The 17821-nt window shown below is 42.6% G+C and overlaps 1 protein-coding gene across 1 annotated transcript in view; it reads right to left on the bottom strand.

Moving 5' to 3' along the window:
* Positions 1 to 5849: 5849 nt before the first annotated feature.
* LOC135918188 (cytochrome c oxidase assembly protein COX18, mitochondrial) overlaps positions 5850 to 17821 on the bottom strand; it is a 29647-nt gene continuing 17675 nt past the window's right edge. Inside the window, exons 4-5 of the mRNA XM_065451860.1 lie at positions 11273 to 11383; positions 5850 to 7443 (exon numbers count right to left, since the gene is read on the bottom strand). Coding sequence (XP_065307932.1) covers positions 7258 to 7443; positions 11273 to 11383 — 297 coding nt within the window. The 3' untranslated portion in view covers positions 5850 to 7257. The remainder of the gene's footprint in view (positions 7444 to 11272; positions 11384 to 17821) is intronic.

Below are 17821 nucleotides of genomic sequence, written 5' to 3'. Positions count from 1 at the left end.
GAGTTTAAGTTCACCAAAGTTGTGACCTGGTTGGTTGAAATACTTGGTGACAGCTTTGGGAAGCTTTTTATCCATGTCCAAGCGATGTCCGTTTAACCTGACATTGATTGTCCCGTTTCACCGATACATTGTTTCTTACAGAAGGAACATTCAAGCATATAAATCACATTCGAACTTATACAAGTAAAGCAAGTTTTGACTTCGTGTGTATAACTATTTGCTGTCATTTTAATTTTAATGTCACTTTGAAGGCGCCTGCAGGTTTTGCACCCAGGGTGACAACCTACTTTTATTACGGGGGAATGATGTTGGCTGACTATTGCGTACAACAATTTTTTTTTATTGTATAAGATTTAGTATGTAACACCTTATACCATGTTCCTATGTAACACATACAGCCCTTCCTGTTACAATCCCTGATGGGATTTACAGTATCAATCAATGAAATTAAATGAAATGAAAATGTCTTTAAAGTTTCTTTTGCGGCGATGGGTAACCCTTGGTACAACCAGGAATGCTTTTCTCAGATATTCGTTACTAGATAATATTGGGTGCAATGTTTATGCTTGGGAGGGCATTAGAATATTTTGTTATAGAGGCTGGCGGTCTGTCAGATTCTGGTGTAGGCTGTTTCTTAGCTAATTCCGGCTGTCTCTCCAATCTTGAGGTGACATCATAAGCTCTGTCGAGAGCAACTTGTGGATAGTTTCTTTTGTGCTAGCATTACTTTAAAGTCATTTAGGTGGTGGATATAATCATCGTCGCTGCAGATTCTTCTCATTCATTTCGCTTGTTCGACAAAAATTGCTCGCTTGCAGTGTCGCAGGTGATGATTGCTGTAGTCTAAATACTGCTGGCTATCCATAGGCTTCCGGTAAAGTGTCATTCTCAGTTTTCCGTTTTCTATATAGACCGACGTGTCGAGGAAGTTGATTTGACTAGGAGAGTGGTGAGCAGTGAATTTAATACTTGGGTGAAAGCAATTGAAATGGCTAATTAAGTCGGTTAACGCACTTGTGCCGTGTTCCTATATTATAAATATGTCATCAATATAATGCAGATAGGTATGGGGTTTTAAAGGGTAATATTTCAACAGGTCTGCTTCAAGCTGACCCATGAAAATGTTCGCATATGGGGGAGCAAATGGTGTTCCTATGCCATAGTGCCGAGAGTTTGCAGGTAGTGAATAGAATCAAATTCGAAATAGTTGAGTGTGAAAACTAACCTAAGGAGTGAAAGGTAAACTTCAGGAGCGTGCATTTGGGGATTGACTGTGAGGGATTTCGATACGGCTTTAATTCCTTCACTCATGGGTATGTTAGTGTAAAGGGTAGAAACATCCAAAGAGACTAGCACAGTGCGGCCGGAAAGGATTTGGTTGGTGTTCATGCCATCGATAATTCAAAGGAAGTACGGTATGTCTTGAACAAAAGATGGGAGGGTGTTAGGAATGTTTGACAGGTGGTGATTTAAGAATTTAGATAGTGACTTGGTAGGTGTGTTGTTATTAGCCACTATAGGCTGACCTGGGATTTCTGCAGTAAATATTTCTTCTACGGGAACCTTATGTATTTTAGGAAGAACATAAAAGCGGCCTGCTTCTTTGTTCTTGAGTATCATGAAGCGATATTCAGATTGTGTGATTAGTTCCCTGGACAGGAGCTCTGCTATTGTACTTTGCACGGTATTGCTGTAGTCTGAAGTTGGGTTAGAGTCTAGTTTTCTGTAATGGGTGTGGTTGCTAAGCTGTCTAGAGGCCTCATTCTTGTACTTTTCTATAAGCCAGATTACAATGCTGCCACCTTTGTCTGCTGGTATCAGCCATTAAGACAGCATTAAGTATCAGTCATTCTAAGACAATATGTTTTAGGAATATCTTTTACTTAAGATACCCGATACAATGACAAGATAAGCCAACAAGAACATTTGGGTTTTAGGCCACCTCGAGAGAACACTGGAAGCACTACCACACTTCGCACCAGAACCTCTTTCACTGTACACCTTTCCTCATCTCCTGAACCTCCCTCAATGCTGTCATTTCGCACTAGTCGTTCATGGATTTCTATTCGATTAATATTCCTTGCATTTTGAGTGCAAGCTTCAAGTGAGCTAATATGACCTAATAAAAAGTGTTGGTTGTAAAGATTTTCCACTTATAGTGAGTCAAGCCTAAGATTGCATGACTGTAAGAGCCACTGTGAAGCAGAATTGCATCCAATATACCTTTTCTTTTCCAGCTCATTAACATGATTTTTGTGTTCCAGCATTTCCTGTGTTCTGAAACTATTGACAGCACAAAACGGCACGAACTGTACATGAAAGATACATGGACAAGCTTGTCCATGCATCTTTCATGTATAGTTCGTGCCGTTTGGCACTGCCAATAGTTTCATATGGAATACCAATGTGCCCAATGTACCGTCCTTTTGAAGCATTTCCTGTATGTTGCGCCTGTTATGATTGTTGCGAGTTGCATAGACAGAAGATGCAATGCAAGGGAGCCCCACTGCATTTTCGGAATGGACTGCAGCACTTGCATGCTGTTCTATTCTCATGACATTTTTTTCCATGTGCTGTTTTGTAATTGTACTGCTTTTGCTAGCTGTTTGTTCTGTGTGCTATGTTATCACATGATATTCTATAATGGCTCCAAAATGTTAACTATGAGAGCCAATGGGAGTCACTGTGTCATCACAAGAATTTCAAATTTTTGAGTATAAGCTTAACTCTTAACGTACCACATTCATTGGGCATCATTAGCCCACTAACGATGGTTTGCAGTGCTGCTTTCAAGACCTTCCACACCACTCACTGAGAAACTACGCTATCGTACGTGAAGGAGGACTACACTTTTGTTTTCTAAGCAGTTTGCTTTTCCCCCCCAGCCGGTGATTTTTGAAATCCCTCCAAAGTTCTCGCAATCGTCAAAGTAGAAAGGCAAAATGGCTGCCCGCTATCGATGGTTTGAAACACTGCTTTCGAGAGTTTCCGTGCCGCTCATGGACACTCTGCGCCATAGGACGTGAAGGAGAACAATAATTTTGTTTTCTAAGCGGTTTGCTTTTTCCTATCAGGCGTTAATTTTTGAACGCACTTCGAAGTTTCGTGATTGTCAAAGCAGAAAGCAAAAATGGCCGCCTCTGGGAGCGGCACGTGCGTTTCGAAAGATCGCAGATCTCGCAATTCCGCAGCGTCTGCGGCTGATTTTATTGATAGATCGAGCAGCAGTGAGTCTGAGGATGCTGCCTTTTTGTCAAACTTTGACTCTGAGAGTGACGACGACACAAGCGAGCTCGGAACATTGGCGCCCGCAGCCCGGCACGTTAAACTGTAGTGCTTGCACCTACATTTTTGCACTGGAATACCTGTTCAATGAAAAAGTAAGATTTTTTTCGAAGATAGTGCTCATTAGATGGCAATACAATTTGTATACCTCATAATTTTTGTAACATTTTTTTCTTACTAGATACAAGCACGCCTTTACAAGTTTTGTTTAATTTTATTCTACAATCTTGGTTCTGGCAATATATATCTTTTTTTATGACATACATTTCGTTCATAAAATATTTATGCATGAAAAGTGCATTCATTCTCCTTTTTGTTTATGTATTACATAAAATATTGAGTGCAATAGCTCCTTTAGAAAAAAAAATATGCCGTAACCTACAAAAAAACGCCTATTTTCCCCATAGCAGGGAAAGAGTTAATAGTGATCATCTTGGTGCGCTGCATGATAATGGAGTGGAGAAACTGAAACAAATGTTATCAATACTAAATCTTGTTCTTTAATTACACCATTTTCAAACTTGCTGTTGCAATCGACTACATCATACGCCACCAGTCCTAAAAAAAGAGAGAGAGAGTTCGATGTTTCAAACTTTTTATAGACAGAAGACGTTACGTATGCCTAGAAACAACAAGCAATGTAAAGCTCACACAATGAAAAGAGGCGAGCAAGGAAGATGACCAATGCTGACTAGGAACATCCTTGAGAGAACTTCAAATCTTAATTGCTGGAGTTGAACACATGAAAGCAGCTGCCAGCACAATGCTGAAACGTAGTTTTCAGTTTTGGTTCTAGTTGGAGTTCTAGTTGGTTCTAATGATGGAGAATCAAAATTTTTAGAAAGCAATGTTTTTTTACTCACTCGCAAATTTATTTGAGCAAAAGGTAGTTTGTTTCTACTCTTACGTGACAGACCGATGTACCCTGGGTGTCTTTAATGTTATGCGAGAACTTAAGTACACCGTGACTCGAGGCGCGCAGGCATGTCATGATTCGTTTTTGAAGGCCACAGTGCCCAATGTGTCGAAAACACTAAGTTCTATTAACAGTTGCACCTGCAAACTGCCTTGCACCTGCGTGCACCTTTTGCCCATTGAGGCTGAGGGACCAGCGAGGGGCTAATGTATTAAAATTTGGCATCGACAAAGGCCTGTGTGACAGGCATTGCCCTTAAAAAATATGTTCTGTTCTGTACAGCCTGCAACTGAGTTCTAATGACGCACCCAAGCAAGTTCTATTTCAAAGGGGTGAAACTTGTGACACTATGACATGTTTCTTGCGTTACTGTTTGAATTAACATGCCAATCAAGGTAGCCAATGGCCACTAAGGTCTGAAAATCCCATGTTTTGCTGGAGGTCTTGAACAGTATAATGAACGTTTTCGTGGCTCCTTGAATATGTCTGTCTGGATGCTCCTACTTTATGATAGAAAAACACTTATTTTGTAGTTGAAGAGTGCATGTGCCTGTTACGTGTCAGCTACAGTGTCACTATTGTCAGTCAATGTCCTTGAGAGCAAGCCATGAAGGCCAAGTCCACAAAAGTGCTGAAGAAAATATTTATCTTAAAATGGCCCTGAAACACTTTCTGAACATCATAAAAAAAACACTGCCAATCTGTAGATGAGGCTCCTGTGAACAGGTGAGCAAAATATTATTGCATTGCATGCTGCAGGGAATTTACACTCTTGTGTCAAAAACAGTGAAAAATTGCTTGCTCTCTCCTTTGCAATGCCATCATGCAGCTACATCACAAGCAGCCAAGCCCACCAACAGTTATTGGCTTATGTCATTATCGCTAAAACATTCTCAATACTATAATTACTAAATTTTAGGTAAATAAAGAAAATAAACATGCCTGCAATCACAAAAAGACGAAAAAAAAAAGTATTTCATCTTTGCACTTCTGGTCTACACGCCAATGGCACGTAGCTGTGTCTGCTGAGTGTGGCCTCCAAGATCGTGGTGGCGGCATAGCGTAAAGACCCCAGCAACCATGGGCTGCCGTGACGAGCCCTCTCATTGGCGAGATTTTCGATAACTGCATCTGCTGATTGGTCTCTTGTAAGCGACGCAGTTCCAGGTGTCTGAGCACTCATCTCATGCCAAGAGAGTTCTGCGCATGCCTAACTCCAAGTAGCATCGGGGATAGTTGAACTAACAAATGTGCCCAGCTTTAGGGCGGGGCCTTGCCCCCTTGCCACCCCCACCTGTGTAGCTTCCAGTGCTAGTGGAGACGAAAGGAGAGAGAAAGCCATGCATTGGTGTGACAACTACCTATAACTCCACTTATACTTGAAAGATATGAAACATTTTTGTGGCAGGAAATTTGTGAAGTAACGTGTTTTAATAGTCAGGCCATTCTATGGTTAGTTGGAAAGTGTTTTAAGGCCTTGTTAAATTTTCCAGATGATACCACAGTTTTAGTTTCAAATCTGCCAATCTGCTGTGAGTTGGCTAGACAAGTTCTCTACAAATCGCTGGCAGAGCTACCTCTGGAGTTATTTGGCCACTCCTCAACAGTTTACACACGTGTAGAATGTGACAAATTGAATATGCAGAAACAAAATTTCAAATAACATTTATTGTTCTCCATTTTGAATTTACTAAGAAGCATGAAAGTGAAGGGAAGGTAGACTTCTCATCAGAACCCACATACATACTAAAAAATGACATCTACATAGCATAAATATATGTTCCATAATATTGAAATTTAATGGAGAATAGAAAACCACCAGTTTCTAAGCCATCAGGCTGGCATTTTAATTTGCGCTGTAGATATTTAAACAAGGTGCAGCAACAATATCAAAAGAATTCAGTGATATCAGTAACTTTATTAGTGCAAGCCTCTCTCATATGAATAGAGAAAAGAAGTCACAGACCTCTTCCGCCTTGCTTTTTTGTACAAAATACCTGCAGGCACTGGTCTCATAAAAAAAAATCTACATACATAGAAGACCTAACACTCTTAATAAACCATAGTGGTCACAAGACAACACAAAACAAAGATGGGACAATGTGCTGTGCGTATATCAGCCTCTTCTTAAAGAGACTTAGACATTGAAAAAGACTCGGGATACTACTGCATGAAAATTATAAGCTTTCTTTATAAGGTCGCATGGATCAGAATGTGTCAGTGTTACCCTTATTGCTCTGTACAACACTGAATTTTGTTCTACGGAATTTTTTGTATGATGTCGTTCTCTTGTCATGATGGCTTCACTGCATACGCTCCTTATGTCTGGGCTCATATAAGTGGGGACACGGTGTAATAAGGATGTCAATTGAGAGTACTACCTTGTCCTTTCTTTCTTGTGTTGTCCTGTTTGCGCTAAGGTTTATTATGAATATTCACAAACTAGCACATCAATGCATTCTGCAAACCCAACACTGTTCTCTGTTGTCTTTGTTACCTTGCACTATCCTTGCTGAACAGTGAGGATTTAAATGACCTCAGCAGGACAAACAGGGAGATTTGAAAACTACCTAGTTTATATGGAAAAGTAACTAGCATAGAACAAGAAACAGCTTTTGTTGTTTCAAAGACAGACATGTGATGCACCCTAGACCAAGTTTAGATGGTGAGCAGAAAGCAAGGTGCGTGTGTGTGACAATTATGTGCAGCATAAGTTCTGCACGACGCTTGATCTTAAAAAACACCTTGCTATATGCTTCTGCATACACGTGATCTTTGTCTTTTGCGTACACATCATCTAGACCCCTCTTGCTGTAGAAGTACCGCTAATTTTAGCACATAAATTTTGAGCACCTGTCCGGACTTTCCACAATACCTAAAAAAAAAAAGTAATGTTAAATTTACTCATGCTTTGATTCTAAGCACTGCCATTGCTCCGGAGCTCACAATATAGATAAAAAGGGTAGTGCTCAAAGTCTTGTTAGCATGGCAATTAACCTCCTAGGATCACCTGAGATCACTACAGCAGCAATTAGATTACAGCATGCCTAGGGGAATCAGGAGCCTGTCCTGAAGGCAGCATCCAGTCGTTGTCGCAGACGATTGGCAACATCTTTGAAAGGTGTCTGGCTCTCGGATGAGGTGACAGGAATCGAGCAGGCTCGACGAAACCGTGGGGATGCCATGAGCATATTCTGGCCCAGGGCAAAGCTACTTGAACAGAGCCAGTAGAGGGAAACATCCTGAATGTTGTAAAGAAAAGAAGAGTCACTGCTGGCTAATTTGCACAAGTGAATCTCGGTCAGGAGAAACCAGAATAATAAAGCCATGCAGGTGGATTTCTATACCTTAACCGCCGTGGTAGCTCAGTGGCTATGGTGTTGTGCTGCTGAGCACGAAAGTGTGGGTTTGATCGTAGCCGTGGTGGCCACATATTGATAGAGGTGGACTGCAAAAACGCTCGTAAGCTGTGTATTGGGTGCACAGTAAAGAAGCCGAGGTAGTCAAAATTATTCTGGAGTAGCTCACTACAGTGTGCTTCATTATTAGATTGTGGTTTTGGCAAGTAAAACCACAGAATGTAAATTTTAGTTTCATACCAATAGGACAGAGCATGGAAATGAGACATAGTACCTTCACAAAAAACATTAAGCATGGGAATTTATAGCAAGCATTCACTCATCTATGTCTTACTGTTTCTGCCCCATAGTGCAAAAGGATGCACCCTTTTATCAATCTGCACAAACTGTTCCAGAATAATGCAGCCAAGGCGTGCGCCTTTCCCCATTTGGGGGGGGGGGGGGGGCGGAGTTGCTGGAGGAGCCCCTTTTCTCCCCAGCACAGGGACAAACCCTGTTTCCCCAGTCTGCGTAGTCTTTCAGGCTAAATATCTTGCAAATAGCCACAACTTGCCTGAACTGATTTGACGACTGTGTACAGCCCTCTGCAGTGCATGGCCATAGTGAGTGACCAACTACTTTGAGCCAAGAGTGCAGAGCCATGCAAGATGAGCAAATTATTTTCAGACTCCAGAATCCATTTTATGTTTTGCCCTAGTTACATGGAATGCTCTACTGCTGCAGTGAACCACGGTGATTTTCCAGTCACGAGAGGACTTGTCCTATCATGTGTTCAGCTGTACGTCTTTTTCAACCCCTGATTAGTGCTTCCCTTTGACAAAGGCGTATTCTATCATTTTCAAAAAAACATCACTTATGATAGGCAGCGACACCACTGCTGTCAGAATAATGGGCCTAATATTCCGCAGGGGAGCCTGCGATAAGGGACAGTAATTTTAACCAGCTTCGTCACCTTTAACATGCATAATAATCTCAGCATGCAGGAATTGTAGGATTGCAGATCTTGCTGGAATGCAGCCACTTTAAATGAAGATTAAGAATGCCCAGCAGTAGAAAATCAATTATTGGTAACAGAACGTGCTCCTCCCATTTTCTAAAATTTTCTCAAAAGCTGTCTTAATTTTTTTTATGGATACACAGCTGTAGATTAATTTTTCTGACCCAGATGGTGCAGAAAAAAATTTCCGAATTCCCCAAAGCAACAAATTCCCCAAGCAACAAATTCTGACAGCAAAATCGATTGTGTTGTTTTTTACAATGCTGGCACAGTGTAAAACTCTACGGATATCTGCTGAGCGTTTTGCTTCATTAAAAAATTATCTACTTATAATTTCACAATGGTTTATGTCGTGGGAACGCTTGACGTTTTTCCATCATGCAACCCTATGAGCGCTGTCATGAAGTCATGGCGAAGTATGATACCCCGCACACAACTTTAGCTCCACAATGCTATCAGTTTAGGATGTGCTGCGGAAAATTAGTTTAGAGCTTTATTGGCTTTATGCCCACACATGAGCTTACACCATTATGTCTAATAAGCGCGCACGTAAACTGGGTAGGCGTTCTCGGAAGTTATTGCTTACAGACCCGAACTTTGCTTCACAATCTGTAGCACTGCTGTGTGTTTGGCGTGTTATGAACTCAAATAACATTTTAGCACCAGCAGACAAGGACAAATGAGAAACGTAGACACCGCGATGCACATCACGTTGTCTACGTCTCCCTTTTGCCCTTGTCTGCCGGAGCTAAAATGTTATCCTACACCGTTTCCTACATGTGGCCATCAGTCTGTGCATGTTACCTCACACCCAATGCTCGATGTAGTGTACGGGGTTGAACATATCAAAGGAGTATGGTGAGTTTCGAGCGATGGCTTGCGGCCCATCAGCATATTAACTCTATGCCCACTTATCCCCATAAACAAGGAACTGCACTGCCATAAGCTAGGTTTAACTAGCGCTTCATTGGGAATCTGTGACCACCATTGAAATTTTATGCCGAGATCACCATACACACTCGGAAAGCCGAGGAATCGCCTAAAAAATGCATGGGCAACAGCTTGAATGGCAATGACTTTGTTTATGGCCGTGATGCTTGCGACATTAGCCAAAAAATCGAGCGGCACACTGTGCGGTGTCCATTGTTTCAAATAACTGAGCAGATCAGAAATATTAGCTGTCCAAAAAATTGCTCGGTCACTGTAGTATCCTTGCAGCTACATGAATAGCATTTTATAAGGTGGGCCATGATTAAACATCAATTACAGGTGTGTTCATCACCACTGTTTTAGCAAAAATTTGTCCTATTTTCTTTTGGCACAGGCACCCAGCAGCTAGTTTTAACTGTTGTAGTAACCAATAATGTGACATAGGAAAAGTGTAGTTAGCAGTTTATTTTACCATAAAACTTGCACAAATGTTCACGGTGATGAGCCCGCTCATTGTTACAAACGAGTATTGTTAAAATTGGTAATGCTGTAAGTGGTTTTGACTACTTCTAATTAAAATATTTCAATGTATATTTTTAACTATACAAAGTTTTTCCAGCAGCATACTTGTACAATGCACTTGCAATATATGATTTTTGTTGACAGTGTATCATATTTTTTTTTTTCTACAACGAAACTTGCAATACACATTTTTTTTGTGCCCAAGTGTTGTCTAATCTTTACTGTAGACACTCAAGTTCACTGCTGGTACAAGCAAACAGGCAGGGCACTCCCCAATGGCACTATATATACTTGTACTGACAGAGTGGACAGGGCACATGATTCTGTTTTGCCAAGGGCGCAGACACGTGAGAGATACACGAGTTGTAAGAGAAATTTCTGGGGACTGCACCTAGGTCCCCAGAAACGCAGGATGGCACTCTTCACTCCGTTTGTTCGTCGTCGAGGTGCACTATGCGACCGTGGTTAAAAGCTCTGGAATAAGCTTTTTCTGTGCTCATAGTTTCGTGGCAAAGCCTTGACAGCACTGTGCTCGTGATTGGTAGGTCCGTAGTTCAAACTGCATGTTTGACGGGCTTTTCCTTTTAATCTGCATTACTTTATAATTTGCCTCTGACTTCTACAGTACTTGTTTTATACCTATGCTTCACCACCAGGCCTGACATGGAGGGTTCCTGCCAAGCGGAGTGAAGTGCGTGGGGGGAGGCGATTATGTAGGTGCCGTTTTAGCAGCCCGCAGACCAATGAGTAATGACATATTGTTACTGCAAATCTGTTGTATAGAACGCTTCGCCGAAACAGACTTGGTATCGGCCATTGTGATGCCATTTGGATGTTAAGAAGTTAAGCGCTGGTTCTCACGTAGTACTCACTGCCATTGGCTATGGATAAACGGAGCAAAGTGTGTCCTCCATAGTAACACCTAGCACACTCCCCACATTTCTCTCCCACAACTCACACATGCGCACAAGCATCAGGAAAAGGCAGCCCAGCTCTCACGTGTCTGCGCCCTTGACTAAACAGTGATATGCGGACAGAGCATGTCACAGAGACAATGTAACCTGCTTCTATGCAGCAGAACACTGCATAGCGACTCAGCAATGGATGTTATGCCACACAATAATGAAGCTTCTGCCAAAATGATTCACTATGGTTAAGAATACAAGCAAAGTAGGCAAGGGACAGCAACGGAGGTTGTAATAGACCTTTGTGCACAGGTAAGATGAGTGACTAAGAGTACAAGAGAAAAACGAGCACACTCACAGCAGGCACGATCCATGCAAGGGGCACACTGACAAGTGCTATACCCCTGGTGAAGTTTGTGATCCACCTCCGCAGACGGGCCATGTGCTTCTGCCTTTGCAGGACATGAAACTACACAAGCAAAGACATATAGCTAGTATAATATCACCGGGAGAAACAAAGCTCGTTCGGTCCACTGATAACATATAAGCCTACTCACTTCAATGTTTAGCACTTTAAGATGAAGCAACACCTTCAATTTTTTTTTAGAGATGATAAAGCAGCGCATGGCAAGTAAATTATTTGTGTCACTTGATAAAAATAACACAATAGCAGAATTGAGGACCCTTACTGATACTATTCCTCAACTTCAGTGACGCTGAGCCCTTCTCTCTAACCAATGTGTAACGAAGGAAGAAGGGCATGCTGTGTTTTGCCATTCAGGTTCAGTGCATGTTTTGCTGAGTCGCATCTTTAAATATTTTTTTGAAAATAAGTGTATTACAATTAATGATTAGCTTTTGAAACACACTGGGCTTCCCAGACTTCATCCCAGCACTGCCACATACAATAAACTCTCAGTTGTACGAACGTTGGTTTATCAAATATTTCTGAATAACAAACTTTTTAAAAATCCCTGGCAGTTTTTTTATAGATTCTATGCAAAAATGTTTCACTTAAATGCATTTCGGAACAGTCAATATTTCAGTTTAACGAACTCGCTCAGAGGACCAAGGCTTGCACTGCACTGCAGGCGCAACCGATGCCCGCCCTCATCAAACCGTCGCTCCAGCTGCAATGAAACGTCGCTGGCGCTATAGCGCCTCTGGGGCAAAGCGGCGGCGCAGAAAACGAACGGCAACGAGGCATGGCCCCCGAGATTGCCCGCACAAAACGAGCAAGCATGCAATCTCAGAGGCTATGAACAAAGTAACATTGCTGGCGCTTACAACACCGCCAGAGCAAAGCGGCGATCTGTCCCACCACAAACGACGTGGTGTGTGCTTTTTCCGATCGGCTAGTCATGGCATGGTTGTTGTCTCTTTCTTTCCAGTCTCGTCGGTTCTGCGTGTGCACACAAATGACCCACGTGGTGTTTTTCATTGATATGTACAAATTCCATTTCAAACATTTCTAACACTATGGATGCTATGTCTTTTGCTCCACGAATTGCACTTCAAACTTTTAACTCTGTATGCCATGTCTTATGTTGGTCTAGTGAATATTCAGCTTAGTGAACTTTCAGTTAAGTGAACGATTTCCTTTGGTCCCTTGAAGTTTACTCAAGTGCGAGTTCACTGTATTCCAAAGTTTATTGGCAACTAAATATTCAGACACCATTCAATGGGCGATTCAATTTTTCAGACTGAATATTGGCATGTTGCAACTCATTTAGTGCGTTGAATTTTAATTATGCACCATGTGCTGATAAATACAAAAACCTAAACAGGTGTTCCTCTAGTGTTGCGGCTGCACCTGCAAGGCTAGCAGAAAGGAAACACTCAAGCATGCTGTGCGCCTACTCATAATCTAGCACAAGAATAACTCCTGTGCACCATAGAGCCTCTACGATAAAAAAAATTCCATGTGGACAACAAGCAAGCTCCGAGTACAGAAGCCATAACTCCACACCCGTTACAATGGATTCACACACAACATGCTTTTGGATAAACAGCTCACACTTCTCACTTATACCCCTGTCAAGCGGGCAAGTTAAGTGCACTTATGGAGAGTGTCACTCAGTTTAAGTGCACTTTCCCAAATCTAAATGTCGCAAGTAGAGTGTGCTCGCAGATGAGTGCACTCCGGTCGGAGCGCATTCATGGAATGCAATTTGCTTGAAGAGTGCGTAGCCTCGCCGCCAGCGGTTTCAATGGTACAAAATGTAATGCATAAAAAAAGGACACAGAAGTTCATTTTGGTTGTTGAACAGCTTTTAACAAATTAATGAGCACAGAACTCGCTCATATTCTGTTCTAGCATGATCAAATGCTGCCTCGTCACATGCCGCCATGTTATTCTGGATTGGCTAGGCATTTGTCTTGGCCGGCATTGACTTGCAATACTTTTATAATAACAAATATTATCGTTTTTTGTTAAAAAAATAGATCAAGTTTCTTTGTTATTTATAATACAGCGTAAAACAATCACTTTTTAGAAGTTTTTTTTAAAATCTACATCTTCAAAAAACACACTCTTAGTGGTGGTGGTGGTAACAACTTTATTGAAAATCCGACAAATTCATGGCCTGGGTCTAGGCCCTGTCACCATTTTTTTTTTTTTAACTGTGAGACTGCTCTGTTTTTCCATTTAGCACCACGTAGCCTAAAGTGCCACTTAAGGTCCTGAAGTGCACTCCCCGTAAGTGCACTTAACTTGTCCGCTTGACAGGGGTATTAGGTAGGTTTGCCGCACTATTTAGGTGTACTATTTCTGCTACTATGTTTTTTTAGTGTACCCTGCTATAATGGACAAAACTTTTAGGCAAGCTCTCTCTAGATGAGGCATATACAGCCGTACCCACTTATAACAATTTTCAAGTGCCACTAAAATTCCTTTGTTATAATCGATAATTGTTATAACTAGGTTGCATGAAAAATCAAAATAGGGAGATGGCAGAGCTGATGTGAGAAAACTATAATGGGGGGGGGGAGGCCCAGTCCTCCCCACCACTTTCCTCCATCCTGCTGCAGATTGTGTTCGCTTGTTTAACTGCTTCCTGGGTGCTTTGATCACGCATAACAAGCCACGGCTGTCAGCGTTAAAGAAGGGCACTGCTATAACAACTGAAAAGAGGGGTCACGGGTGGCAAGCAATATGCGAGCACCCCCGAGGCCTCGTATTGGTGGCCCTCGAATAGGCCTTCTAAAAATTGCGAGAAGGCTGCCACGACAGCCTGTCAGCTTGAGAAATCCAGAAGAAACGCTGAGGCGAGATCGCCACAAAATCTCGCCACGTACTTCTCACTGGCTTGCATGAGAAAACCCAATGTCCATCAGCATTGCATGCTTTACGCAAAGCTTGCCGACATCTTTCTCCAAGGCATCCAGATGCTCCCATAGTGCAGTGGAAGGTTCCTCGCGAGAACGAATGCCTGGAGGGACTGAATCATCTGCCGGGCCTCCTCTGAGGACAACATTGAAACAGCCTGCCCTACCACGTCATCGCTGCCGTCGTCGCCGTCGCTATCTGATGCAAGCACATTCGCGACGATTGCCTCGGTTAGAAGCACTTAATTTTAATATCTATAGCTGGGTGCTTTGTTTTAACCAGCAACGTCGAGCATTGCTGTAGATCAGCGGACGCATCAGCCATCTTCCGTTTCGGCAGCAAGTCAGACCCACTGTCAGTCAAACGTGGCTGAGAAACTGCGTGGCTAGGAACGATTTCAATGCAACCAACAAAGACGGATGCGAGTGATTAAGCTGTTTGCAGAACTGTGCCAAATGAGGAGCCAGCGAGCAACATGCGAGCAATCTGCGACCAGCGCCATGGAATAAAGAACCAACTTGCACTTTAGCAAAAAAGAAGTGAGGCATGCAGACAGGACACAAGAGTAGAGAAGTGGACAACACGAACGGTGTTCGTGTTGTCCACTTCTCTACTCTTGTGTCCTGTCTGCACGCCTCACTTCTTTTTTGCATAATGAATCTTTACCAACTAGCTCAGCTTTCTTTCGCTCTTGCACTTTAGCCAGTGCATTGGCACGGTGCACTCGTGTTTCAGAGGGTGGAGTGGTTTAGAGCTATGGGCACAGCCCATTCGTGTTTGAAGGGGTGGAAGGGTGACAGGAGATAGGCATGCGGAGATGGCTGGAAAATGAGCGCGCAGTGGCAGCTCTAATTTCTCGTTTTCCTTTTTTCTCTTCGAGGATTTCGCATTTCACTACCTTTTGGCTCAGACACCCAGCAGCCAGACTTCATCCTTATAACCAATTATATGGCATTGAGGCACTGTAGTAGGCGGGTTATCTCACCACGGAAAACATACAAAAGTTGACGGTGCAGCAGCTTCTGATTGTTACAACCAATATATTGTTAAAACCGGTATTGTTATAAGTGGGTTTGACTGTACAATGTACTTTAATTGCTGCAGTGATGCGTTCTACTTTTTTGTTGGCCACTTGCAAAAATTAACTTTCTCTTAAGGAAAGAATGCACTAGCGGCAAGCTTCCAGCAACAGTGTGCAGCGAAATGCCCTACTTACTAACGGCAACTTTTTGAGAAGACCACGCAAGTAGCTCACCACTGCCGACCACTGTCAACTCGGTGTCAAACAACTACTGAAGTTGCTGCTAGACCTAGCCCACTTTGCTTTGAAGCTTAAACAACATGATGCTTTGGAGCATCAAAAACAACCACCAATGACAGCAAAATGCATCATTTTGAAGACATTACTTTGTCGTCGCATCAATTCTCACAAACACACACACAAAAATATATATATATAGGCTGCTATTCACCATAGCAACACTGAGAAGCACATAATACGGTGGAACCATCTCACAGTGCAGCAGCAGCCGGATTCAGGCTCTGAAATGGAGCGCCTCGTGTTGCTTTAAAGGGCCCCTCACCACGTCTAGCCATTTTGAGCCGACAAGCGCCGTACGTACAATGCACGCTAATAATCGTGTCTGCTAAGTATTACATCGCTATGTGCCGCGGAAAGAGCTGAGATTTCAAACAGAACGCCGTTTTCCCCTTTTCGCAGGCGCCGCGTTCCCAGCTGGAGAGTCGACGTGTATTGCACAACTCTGCCTACACATCATCACACTGCTGTGACATCACTCGTAGTGACACATGGCTTCAAGAATTATTCAATGCAACATCTGTCATTTGTGTAATCTGTTGCTTCAATAGACGAATTAAGGTTTAGGGAAATAACAAAACACACGAACCGAATGTCTGCATGTTCTTGTTTTATTTTACATTGCATCAAGAGAGATGTACTTATATTTTGTCTGCTTGTTTGGACGTCGTGCAGTTGCTCGCACAGACAACGAAAGCATGTCATTTTCTACTGTGCTCCAGCACGCGATCATGCTCTATGAACCGCCTTTGTCAACCTCAGTGTTTGTGTAGCACTGACTTATACTGCTAGTCAGGTGTCCTTGTGCACAGCGTGCAAAATCGTGCGCTGCGTGAAATGAGACTAATGCAACAGCTCGCGTGCAAGACCGTCACCGAAAGCACCACTCAGCAAAAATGTGAGAAAGAAAAAAAAGAAAAAAAGAAAAGCGGGGCCACACGATCTTCCAGCTCCGGTATCGGAGAACGCAGGGAAGGAATTTCACTTGCGGAGGCTAGACGGGGCAAGCGGAGAGAGTATCTCTCTTGGCAGTGGCCCTCGCCTCCTGAAATCATGGGTTTGGAGCACTGAAATATTTCTACCTCGGCTATTAATAAACCAATTTGAAAAATTCTTATGGCAGAACACTCCCTAGAGGGCACAGGACAACTTCCAGTGTATAATTGAAATTTTCTATGATGTGGCCTGATGAGGGCTCCTTAAAGTGCCTCATATTACAGCTCTCGTTTGGGCTAGAGGTTTGACTGTGGTCATCACTCGTCACTTTTCTCTATCGCCAGTTATTTGAGTCAAAAACAAACTGTAGCCGATGTTTGTGGTGAATGCAATCAGGATGTCGAAACAAAAATGTTTCTGGTTTTAGTTCGGGCTGAGGTTCAGACTTCTGCATATTTTCTGGTTTGCTTCTGGTACAGCTCCAAAGCAAGAATATAACGATTTTAACCTGTTCATACCGGTTCATAACGGTTCAAAATAAAGCAAAATGAGAAGATTTAGAAAATGGAGTATTTTAGCCTCACACGTGAATTTATTTGAGCAAGATATATAGTTTATTCCTACCCTTACGTGACGCAGGCAGATGTACTTCTTTGTGTCCTTAATATTACACACAGAATTGAATACACTATGACTACAGACATACCGTCATTTGTTTTCGAAGGCCACAGTGCCCAATGCATTGATAACACATTTAATTCCATAGTTATGCCTTTAAAGGGCCCCTTACCTGGTCTGGCCATTTTGAGCTGACAAGCGCAGTGCATATAATGCGCATTTAAGATGGTGTCTGCTAAGAATTACATCGTTACGCGCCGCAGAAAGAGCTGAAATTTCAGACTAAATGCCGCTTGCCCTTCTCCTCGCGGGTGCTGCACTACAAGACCGGGGAATGATGTACATCAGCAAGCGTGCCTTCGTACATGTATATGCTGTGACGTTGCTCATAGTGACCTGTGACACTTCGCGAATGATTCAAGGAAACATTTGTCATTTGTGTAATCTGTTGCTTCAAGAGACGAATGAAAGTTTAGAGAAATAATAAGACACGCAAACTGAATGACTGTGTGTTTTTGTCTTACTTCGGACTGCGGCAAGAGAGATGTACTTTCGATTCGTCTGCTTGTTTCCACATCGTGTAGTCATGTGCACCGAGAGCGAAACTATCGCCTATGACATTGTCCCCCATGTTCCAGCATGCGATCATGCTGTGCGATCTGCTTGCGTCTGCCTCAGTGTTCGTGTAGCACTGACTTATACCGTTA

Source organism: Dermacentor albipictus, chromosome 1, assembly GCF_038994185.2.
Source record: "Dermacentor albipictus isolate Rhodes 1998 colony chromosome 1, USDA_Dalb.pri_finalv2, whole genome shotgun sequence".
NCBI lineage: Eukaryota > Metazoa > Arthropoda > Arachnida > Ixodida > Ixodidae > Dermacentor > Dermacentor albipictus.
Note: the sequence above shows the minus strand (reverse complement) of the source record. Positions and strands in the feature narration are given on the sequence as shown.